The sequence below is a fragment of the Macrobrachium rosenbergii genome, chromosome 55 (genome assembly GCF_040412425.1).
Source record: "Macrobrachium rosenbergii isolate ZJJX-2024 chromosome 55, ASM4041242v1, whole genome shotgun sequence".
NCBI lineage: Eukaryota > Metazoa > Arthropoda > Malacostraca > Decapoda > Palaemonidae > Macrobrachium > Macrobrachium rosenbergii.
The window spans coordinates 61,372,525-61,384,656 of NC_089795.1; the positions used below are offsets into that span (position 1 = coordinate 61,372,525).

Here is a 12,132-nt window from a genome sequence, read left to right on the forward strand (position 1 = left end):
AATTGGAATCTTATATTTTACGGAGATCCTTCTGACCAAAACCAGTTGGATTCTAAATGCATAAAACTGCGATGCCTTTTGAAGCTATTTCTCTCATATGTGGTTGTACAGGAGAAAGGAAATGGCATTTCGTTTTTCATAATGACTGAAGCCCCTTTACATAACCTTTGTCTGAGGAACCGTTTTGTATATCTCATAGTTTTAAGTTTTATTTTTTAATGAACCTTAATGTGCCATAGGTCTGATATATTCAGTGTTGTACTTATTAAGGTATTAACTGAAGTCTCAAGTACTTTTTTCATTTCGCTAGTTATAGAGTACTGAAACGAGTTAGTTTCATAGCCTTTATCCTATAATAACTATGGAAAACAAAATGCAACAGTACCAAAGTCGGGCTGGTACTGGTATGTTTTGAACTATATCGACCTTTTAAAAGTACCTTAAGAAAAGGTATGCCCAGATCTTTGGCCTGTGAATTGATGACTCTTGTAAGAGAGTGATTATAAATATTCACTTAAATATTGGCAATTAGCAGGAGACCAGACCTGAGCCGACAGCTATACAGATGAATCTTTGTAATGGAAGTTTTCTGATACATCTAATGTAGCGGTTCTCAGTTGGTGGTCCACAGAACGTTCACTATATTTAGTAATAAACTGGAGGTTGGTACATATATTTTTAAGTTTACTGAAATACAGTAAGAACAATTTTATCCCGAGAGCTAACTGACCATTCTTTTATTGTATTATTCCTATCCAAAATATATAATGACAATCTTCAGGTTGTAATCCTCGTGTAAGATATATATTTATTGTCTATGCTTTGTTTATCGTTACTCGAATTAAACGAAATGATCTACGGTACTTGATACTTTTTTATTTTTTTTTTTTTACCGTGCTGGTGGTCGATGACCCGGAACGAGTTGAGAACCACTGGCATTCTAATGGGACATGTAATATTCATTACACTTTCTTCCTTTTCTTTCCGACATCTGTAATCAGAAACTTTGTTGCTTTTTCCAGTCTTAAGCAATACAAATTTCAGAGGCTGGCTGTTCATACAGAAATCCATGCCTGTGAGCCAAAATACACTGGCCTAGAAAGTGTTTACACAAAGCGTCATCCATAAATGGCAGTTGTAAAAGCTATATGTGTAGACGTGGCTACACAACTCTGGCCCACTGACTGATGTTACCCCCATCACACGCTGAAATGGAAAAGTACCTAATGTTTAGGCAAATATTTGAAAGCCGCTGCCTTTATGCTTAACTGTTTCGAAAAGAAGATTGCCATAATAATACGCAATTCCTAAGGATAGTTATTGGGTAATTGTTTTTGAAACCTTTTAGATTGCTTTTAAACATCCTTTGTGAGAAAAAGTTAAAACTGACTTTGTAAGTAAACGAACGGAAATTACAGTTGATAAATTTTCTGGATTTATCTACTTCATTCCACCCAATTTGAACTTAAATGAGGTAAATTCCGTTCATAAAGTGGGCTAAAGCTAACTTTTATAAAATTGTAGTATTCTGCAGCATAGATAAAAACGTACACGTTAACAGTGGTAAATAGGAGCAAAATCATTATAAAAATTGATCATGATATATAGTGGGCTTGGAAAAATCAGTTACATGAAGTTCCTGTTTTCTTCGTAGAAATATATCCGTTCTCATTTCTGTATCTATACCTTGCTTATATATGAAAGTTTTGTATACCTAGCACCGTTGTAAAGAGGACAAACACCATAAGATGAATGTTTGTTATAGTACGAACGTTATTAAAGGGACTGATTTCAAGGTACAGTCACTGGATATCGCAGAAATGATCCTCCTTAATTAATACTGAGTTCTTCGACTTTCTAAGTAATGATACAATTGTCTAGTTTTCTGTCACTGAAAACATATGAGACCTAAAATGACGGTCTAATACGATTCTTGAATCAGTAAAATGAATCATACGAAAAACTGAGAAGGAGTCGATAAAACTGAGTGTAGCAGGGGAAGAGCTGAGACCATATACTTGACATTGTCTGGAGAAGGAATAGAATGAGAGCAACAGAGAAAGTTTCGGGAATAATCTGATATCTGTGCCTAGCTAGGAATAACGAACGAGAATGGATTTTGTACCGGATGATTTAAAAGCAAAGGTAGATGAGGTTTAATTTTTCCATTTCTAAAAGGTAACCATTATATTTCTTAATGGAAAGGCCAATTTGATTGGTAGTCTGATTCCCTTATCTAGCAACAACTTGATAATAAGAAGAAATAGAGGGGTATGTGCTGTCATTACAATCCTCTGAAAGGAAAAGGAATTGCAAGAGAACTTCTGTTGTTTATTCTTATCCTGGTTGCAGATTCTAAAGAGAAAGTAAGAATCCTCTTTTTATTAAACATTCCACCATCTGTTTCACTGCTTTTAATATAGGTTAAATCATCCGAGAATGAGTTTCAGAAGGAGGTTTTCATTTTTGCATAAAGAGAAATTAAGACAAGAAAAAAAAAATAGGCCAGAGATCGATAAATGGACCAATTCGTTGCCTTATTCCCTCCATTCTCGCTCCTTCAACCTATTCAAGTGAAAATTAAAGTCTGACAAGGGAGTGCAGGGTATTTTGCCTTTACTGAAAGGGATTCTCAAGCAAACTGTCTACAAAAAAAAAGAAAGATGTAAACAGAGGACTTGGTTTAACTAACAACAGTAACATTGTAGAAAGCCATTCAATGCATACAAAGGTCCTTACATTTGAGGCTGAACTTCAGATGTAGAACACCTGTCTTGGGTCAGCCCGAATTGTCAATAATACATTCTCTTTTAAATCATCTTTCAACATCTTGTGCAGAATGGGATGAAGGTTATGTAAGCCTGGACGTAAATTTTCATTTTATATTTTCATTTATTAGTTTTCTTAATGAAGATTCTACAAGGTTTCAAGAACCAGTATTATTAAATCTTGTTATCATATTACCTGACTGGACATTTATCTTGATTTATTCTGACATGCAACTCCTATCTCGCCAGCCCAAATAAAATGCACGACCGTCCATATATTGGATTTTATAAACAATGTTGCTGTATAAGAAGAATACATTTACAATACTGTAGATATTTTCTGTATTAATTTAATGAACTAAAAGCCGGTGAGAAAAGGCAAACAAATGTTGTTTTCAGGAACTTTTTACCTCCTGTCACTTTTGATGTAAAGAGTCACACTAACACCAAAATACGATCAAGATAACAATTTCTCGCCTAATTTCCCAATGTTCTGTACTTCTTATCCAGGAATTCGAGGCGGACAGCATTGCTCGCCGGAACATTGAAGATAATACAGAAATTTTCATATTTATATGATACCTTGGAAACTAATATTACAAGTGGCTGTTCAAGGAGCCAGAGTCCTGAGCCAGAGCAAGGATGGCTTAATTTAAAACGAACAACATCTGATGTACAAAAGTCAGATTTTTTGCAGATATATATATATATATATATATATATATATATATATATATATATATATATATATATATATATATATATATATATATATATATATATATATATATATAAACATATATATATATATATATATATATATATATATATATATATATGTATGTATGTATGTATGTATGTATGTATGTATGTATGTATGTATGAAGATAAAAAGGCCCATAAAACACCCCTATTTGAACGTTACAACCGTATATTTCGAGCTGGTTTTCAAAAGTAGCTGTCCGTACAAAAGAAAGATGCTGAAATCTGCCATCATCAGTCAAACCAACAATATGAACTTGTCAGGAGGACATTGGAAATCGGACGACATCGACGGGTTAATCCTCAGACCTCTTCTGTTGAAGGTGTTCTAGGAAACACGACCACCAGACTCGTCGCCAAACGGGAGTTAATGAGGCCAAAAACCAGTAAGGAATTGTTTATTTTCCCCTCCTTCTTGGGAAACGGTCACCAGCATACCATCGCAGACTTAATGCCACACCTACATGTGCTTTGCATATATACACTTGTAACACCTCATCTGTCCATATTTTACCAGTGAACAGGGGCACAGAAGGAAGTGCTCGAAATATATGGTTGCAACGTTCAAATAGTGTTTTATGGCCTTTATCTTCATATTATACTATTGTATATTACAGTAAAAGACATTCATATATATATATATATATATATATATATATATATATATATAACAAATATATATATATATATATATATATATATATATATATATTATATATGTATATATAAGTATACATATATATGAATGTATATGTATGTATGTATATATATACATATATATATATACATTTTCGTGAAATGCTTTGTCGTTAGATTTTGAAAATTCAACCGTTTCATGTAGAAATGTAATATCTACTACTTTTGCTAAACCACTTGTTTGCATCCACATATGTTCATGTATATATACACACACACACAAAGATTAAAAGCTTCAGCAAAGGGAGTAGGTATCAGGACACTTTCTTGACCTGCAAAATTCGAGAAAACCAACAACAAAGCATTTCACAAATTTATCGGAAATCGATAGATAAAGATATTTCTGCTGTCAATAGAAATTCCAATTAGAGTAAGAGGTATAGGAAAGTTCACATCCCAGCAACATGTGGTGATTTACAGAATATCGATAAACGAGACAGAAATAGAAAAAATGAGCGGCCTTTGCAAGAATCTCTTGAACATAGGTGAAAAGCGATAGACCCCAATTTATAATTATTAGAATTACTCAAAAACACTTATCTGAAATTCGCGAAGTAACCCAAGTGATAACTTGGGACCTAAGAATCAGGTCCATGAGAAGAAAAATTAATCTAATCCCAGGCCACCCCTATATCTACTTTCTTTCTGATGAAAAATGAGACGCAACAAAGATTAAAAATGAAACAATCATATTACCTTTTGATTAAATACTTTCCGTAGAACATCCTGCAAGAGACTATAAGGAAAAGGAAACTCAAAACCTAAGAACAGCTTTGACGATGGTTTTGAAGCATATTTCCCTCTCGGAGAGGAAATAACTTCTTTATGTTGCATCGTTGTGGAGCTCTTCACGTGCAATTATATCTAAAAAAATAGTTTCAAAGAAAAAGGAAAGAATCGGATTCAACAGACAAAAAGGACATGAAGAAAAATAAAAGGACAACATAGTGATTCGTCTAACAGATGCTTTGCTGGCTGGTTATATATAGCAAAATAAAAGGACTACATACTGATTCGTCCAACAGATCTTTACTGGCTGGTTATATACTTCTCGAGATGGAAGCGAGTTCAATAAGATTAAGCAAAGATATAAATGCCCATACACATATATTATATATATATATATATATATATATATATATATATATATATATATATATATATATATATATCATATTCTCTCTCTTCTTGAGCTTATGGGCTCTTCATCTCAAAATTGAGTATTACCACCAACAAAATATCTATTGAACAATGTCACATATAATACAGCATAACAACACTTAAAGTGACTTCTATAATTGAATCTCTCTTCTGACTTTATATTCTCCTTGAACCTTCATTATCAAATAAACAAAATCTTCCAGATATTATTCCACTATCATACCATGATTCATATGCATTCGGGTCGTTTCGGCCGTAAGCACGTTTACGTGCAAAATGGGCGCCGTGTTTAGTACCAGCCCCTTGGGGATGTACGTAAAACATGAAATAATAATGGTAAATACCATAAACATAACGGTAAATACCGTAAGCATAACGTCTTACATTGTTTTGGATGTTACGGCCTAAAGTGACTTACGGCCGAAACGACCAGGACCGATTCGTATACACACTGCAATATGGATCACGTTAAAATGATTGATAATCTTGGATTTGTAGCAATGTCAGTGTACTGTACTTGTTTTCCAAGTCTTATCCAGCCTGTTCATTCCATATTTTGCCTTTTCAGTCTTCAACTAAATTTTTTCGAGGGAATCGGAATCGAATATTGTTCTTAGACATCTGAAGCACTCGACCTCAACGGTCATCATTTCTTTGCAGTGTCATTTCATCTCTGTTTATATATGGGGCTCTTGCTTGACCGTTGACACAACTTATGGGCCACAAGATAAGAGCCTTATTTTATGTGGAGTGCAATATTCTAGGGCAAATGGTAAAGTGGACATGGTTTTAGTAGCATTTGACAATGTTGAATGTGACCATCTTGTAACTTGGGTTCTTTTCTTGGCCGTGCCTGGGTTGCAGTCTTGGCTAGACATTCAACAGATTAAATACGAGGTTGTCTAGTTTATAGCAAGTAGTTCGAGTAACCTTGATGAATAGAAGTTATACGTCTTAATAAGTTTGTATTTTTTTTTATTTACTCAAAACTAACAGTTTTGTACTATTCCCACATAAGTCATCAATACAAATAGATAAATTGTTCAGTGTTATATCCATTAGCACTCAATAATCTCTTCATAGAGTATCTCAAGTAAAGAAGTCATTAAGTGCTACAGTTAGGGTCTGGCATCCATCCGTAGCCCCACTGCATGGACTGAACAATTAGAACACTAAGACTTGCGTTGTCTAATGTGATCCAAACGTAAGCGGAATTCGAAGTCCATCTGTAGAATACGTATATGGTACTGTATTTTCATTATATTATTGTAAGTAATTAGTTAATAATTATATATATATATATATATATATATATATATATATAATATATATATATATATATATATATATATATATATATATATATATATATATATATATATATATATATATATGAAATTTCCTTTATGGCTCGTTTTGTAAGGGCCCCAAAATAACTTGCTCACACCTAACGTAACGGATTCTCTCTTTTCTATGGCATTTTTAGTCTGTCAGAGGTTTTCTTGAAAAAAGTGCTCTGATGCATTAAACATTACAGGTTTTGTCTTATTCACTGAAAATGCTCCGTTGAAATTCAGAGGAGCTGGAATTTTTATGGTGATGAGGATTGAATCTCGAGACCATAAAAAAAGCTGGATGTTTACATTCCTTCCTCGTTTTACTCTCTCTCTCTCTCTCTCTCTCTCTCTCTCTCTCTCTCTCTCTCTCTCTCGGAGATCTCAGTCATTTAAATAGGAAAAACTATAATGTAATAGAACACGTCTTCATTGCATATAAATTTCAAAAGTAAAGTCCCAAAGGCTCTTTTGAAAAATACAGTAGCAGTCTTCAAGAGTCGGTATATTAATTTAAAGCTAAAAGATAAAACTTCAAAAGTATTAAAGGCGAGTTTGGGAAACAAAAAAGCTTACTCAAATTAAGAGAGAACAAAATGAAACTGGCTCAGAGAACAAAATGAAACTGGCTCAGAGGTTAACCTTTCAATGTGGTATGTTCACATTCTACAAGTGTATTTGCGTGAGTGTAAATGGACTACTTAAGAACACAAAGTATATCTTGAGAATGCTGTAAAATAGCCCTGTTACAATCAATATTTGTGTTTGGACGATTAAACAAAGTACCTGTACGATGCGTATGGCAAAAGGATTTTATGTTTGATAATTTCATAAAAGTTTCTGGTCTTTTGTCCAATAAACCTCGGTACTTCAGAAATGAAGTATAATTCATTTACATAATGAAACTGATTTTGTTTTTAAGTATGAAAACCCGGGATATAAAAAAACATTATAAATAGTTTGTGGCAAAATGCTAATAGGGCAACATCTCTAAACCAATTTCCAGGCTTGTATATTTTAAAAGAAGAAAAATAGATATTTGAAATGAGTGCTTAAACATTATGCACGATAGAGGTTTAAAAAAAAAGGAGTAGGGGCAGTGAATAATAAAAACATCTTGTGTTAGAGAGAGAGAGAGAGAGAGAGAGCTAGAAAATGAAAAAGGCCTCGTTAGATGCATAAGATGCAAATAATGCGTATTTCCCACCAAACTTTTTTTTTTTTTTTTTTAACTCGGGACATTGTTGTAGTTTGCCACATTAGCCTTGGTCCTACAAACCCGCAGTACACTGCTGGATGCATAGTCATGGAAGTAATAATATAGAAACCTTGGATATCCCTGTTGAATTCGTGTAGGGACCAAGTGGAACCTTGGCCACCCTGCTGGAACCGTCTCGTGCCCGGGCAGTGCTGAGCATGTTCAAACCTTCCATGGAACAACCACTTTTTTTTTTTCAGCAGTGGGTGGGCCAACCCTGATGAAGCTTTAATGGAGCTTAGCATATCCATATTTATCCGCTATAACATCGCCAGTTCCTCCGTGCACCTCATGCAACTTCCATGTGTAGAACCCTTCTACACAATCTAATACATTTATTAAGAGCAGTTGCTTTTGCGTGTGTGTGTGTATATGTATATATATATATATATATATATATATATATATATATATATATATATATATATATATATATATATATTATATACATGCATACATACATACATACACACACGCACACTTATATGTATATATATTTATTATTTATTTGTAAAGAGTACATGGGTAAAACAACATATGGCAAGATATTTTCACTGCCTGTGCCTAAGACATTTTCAAGTAAGCTAAATTTGCTTGCTCTTCATTGTTGTACTATCCTCTTTGGACATATACTCTTTTGATATGTAATACAACATTTTCTACCCCGTGTTAGACATTGTACTTTCATGTACACTCATATACACACACTGGTCACTTTTTAACCAGATGCGTATGTATACGTAAATACCACAATGCCATCTTTGTTTCGCGAATTCTTCACATTTCTTTGGATACGCTTATCACTACAAAGCCTGAGATCCAAATGCAAGAATATAAAACAATTCTGAAATCCGTAGCAGGATTCGAACACGCATCCAGTGTCAAAACGAGGTAATGCTATCGACCCGACCTTCAGGCTTTGTAGTGACAAGAGTATCCAAAAACTGCGAAAAGCTCAAGAAGCTAAGAGGGCATTGTGGTTATTACAGACACATGTATATGCTTCATAATCTTCCTGTATTCGAGGTTATTGCCCACTTAACAGGTCTTTTTAAAAATACACAAGCACATGCACTGTATATATATGTGTATAATTAAATTTTTTACTCACTGTGTGTTCGGTGTGCAGCGTCCATGCCTTTCAGTTGAAAGACCTCAGTTCGATCGCGATGTGAGAAATTTATTTTGTGCACCATTCGCGATTGTGTGTTGGTTTCGATTATATATATATATATATATATATATATATATATATATATATATATATATATATATATATATATATATACACGCACACACACACATATGTTCGTGTGTGTGTGTAGGGAGCCCATTAAAACTTGAAAATATGGAAAAATATTTCACTACGTTATGGGAGTGCATACTTCTACCCTTTTAGACAGAAAAATGGAATATAGAATAGTTGGTGTTTGTGAACGTAAAGTATAGTCTAAAAAAATCTTAAAAGTTTGCAGGAGTTCGGTGAAGTGAGTATACAGAAAATATTCATGTTTGCAAGAATAAAATGAAACCAGGAGTAAAAGGTATGAGGATCAAAAGAAATCCGTAAAAGAATGGAAATGACTTACGCACGCAGGAGTTTCGGTTTGATTTTATGAATAATATCACTAAGGTAAGGAGGGCGACGCATGTCTGCAGTGCCTGTGAAAAGGAAAAGTTCCTGTTTGTACAAATGCTGAAATGTAGCAAGCGATCATTGTTGAGTCATGTTTGCATAATGAAAGTCACAATTGTAGACTGCCTATGCAAAAACCGGGTTGCTGTAACCATGAGATTATTATAGAGAATTGAGTGATTAAAGAGATTTATAAAGATGAAAAATATGAAGGTTTAAAAAAAATTAATGGAACGTTTTTATTTGCCTCAAAAAAGATGACACGCCGTTTTCGAAAAGAATATCCGATAAACAAATACTTGAACTTCTATAAAAAAAAAATTCTCATTCGTACCTTATCATTCGGCTTCATTTCAGATACCTCAAACAATCGGTCTTTTACGAACACGTAAATACGAATGAACGCTTAAGTCTTTCATGATGTTAGAAGTGGTGAAGAAACAGACGCTTATAAAATAGATTCGCCTAGTCTGGTCCCCTCATTCCTTTTTAACAAGAGAACTTCTGACGCGCACCCACAAGAAAACTTGGGATTTGGGATTGAGAAAAGATGATGAGCATTCCAGAGTTCCGGAGTTCTCTGAGGCCAATAAGCACGAGGGCACACAGGAGACAGACTTTGATTTTAATGAAGTTCAAACATTACAGTTCAGAGAAATCAGGGGGTGAGGATAGAAAATTCTATATATAATTATTCAAACGTAATTTTAGCCATAGACTTGCAAAAGGAAAAAAATGCTTTGTGGCTCATTAACCAGACTTTTGCCAAAGTGGTTTGTTTTGTCTGTTTTCCTGAAAGTCGGTAAAATTTCTATCAAAAAAAGCTGAGAAACTTATGATAATTATCTTTACTCTGACTGTGCCTGGTTTGATGGATTACAGCTTCTTCTCCAACGTAAGATCAGAGAATTTTGTGAACTCACAGAACATAATTATTCGACAACAAGAGGTGCTTTGGTAGAAATTGCTGAGTTTTTCTTAGCGAAAGCAATTTCAAAAATTAGGTTTTGTAAGTCAGAACAGCACTTGAGGTGATAACAGCTAGTGTAAATTTCCTGATATAGCCAAAAATAGCCGTTAGTTCATTCGTATTTATCAGGAGACTTGCTAACAGGCTAAGAAAAAAAACATTGCCACATACAGAATCTGAAGCTATTTACTTCTCCATTGTTAATCAGGAAATGCCACAGAGCGTAGATGGGTGAGCTGAATTATACATTTGTTCTTGAAATATTTAAAACTGATGAAACCGAATCACGTGATATGAACACGGTGATTGTTGGCAGAGAAAGTTTTCAAGACTTCTTACATAACATTACCCGTATATCTTTCAGGAGACACCATAACAACCGCCCTTCTCCTCTACGCGAAATATCGGCCACTTTTTAAAGGAGCTTTCAAGGTCGATGACTCATCGCAAGAACAGGACGGCGGAAGCTTAGACCCAAAGTCTTTTCCTACTCCCGCTCCTTTACCTTCACCTGAAACTAATATGGATAAGAGGAAAAGAATGTATTTCAGTGGAAGCAAACCAACGAGACCCAGAGGTTATAGCGGTGCAACGAAGAGGTCGAAACACCAGGTGATCGTGGAGAACAATTCGCTTGACGACAACATCGAGACACTCCAGAAAAAGACCCTGATAAGAAAGAAAGACGAAGATTCCGTAAACAGCATTTGGAGTAATTTTGTTTAAGTTTATTGAGGAAAGGAATTCATGTTATGGTAATTAATTGAATAAATGTGTCATTTTGGTGCCCAAGATTGAATCGACTCTGGTTATTAATGATGAAACGTTATTTTTTATATAAAAATTTAATGGTCTATTTTTTAGGCAATGTAGTTTGCTATGCAGTGACAGACTGTATTGCCAAACAAATCGTGAAATATAAATTTTGTATTTCAAAGTTGCAAGATAAAAGACAAAGTCATTAAAATCTTCAGCTGCATTAAGCTCTCATGAGGAGATCGTAATTAACGGCTCCTTTGAAAGTTCTCATATTTCTTATCTTGTTAATTCAGCCGTGTACATTAAGACTAATGACACTAAAATGAGGCAGTGAGTAATTATACTTCCGTGAACTAGGGTAAGTAATCAACTGAGTATCGCAAAGCACAATAAAAGATTAAACAATAATTACATTTTCCTTGTCATAGCAATTTGTCTACGCAATATTCAGTTCTTCCATCATTCTAACTTTGCTTGATGTGCCGAGAATGAATTTGATATATATATATATATATATATATATATATATATATATATATATATATATATATATATATATATATATATATATATATATATATACAGTATATATATATAATATATATATATATATATATATATATATATATATATATATATATATATATATATATATATTGTGTGTATATATATATATATACATATGTATGTATGTAAATTTGGTGAGTGTGTATGGAAGAGTAGTGTAGTACCTAAACCCTGATGAGATGTAGAAATACATGAAAGCGTCTTCTCTTTTCACCCTTTTC

General features: G+C 33.7%; 1 protein-coding gene across 8 annotated transcripts in view; it reads left to right on the forward strand.

The window, feature by feature from the left end:
• The window catches only part of LOC136835323 (alpha-N-acetylglucosaminidase-like), a 280,695-nt gene extending 268,943 nt beyond the window's left edge, over positions 1-11,752 (forward strand). For all 8 annotated transcript variants that reach the window (XM_067098664.1, XM_067098663.1, XM_067098665.1 and 5 more), the window contains exon 19: positions 10,950-11,752. In XM_067098664.1, coding sequence (XP_066954765.1) covers positions 10,950-11,311 — 362 coding nt within the window. In that variant the 3' untranslated portion in view covers positions 11,312-11,752. The remainder of the gene's footprint in view (positions 1-10,949) is intronic.
• Positions 11,753-12,132: the final 380 nt, after the last annotated feature.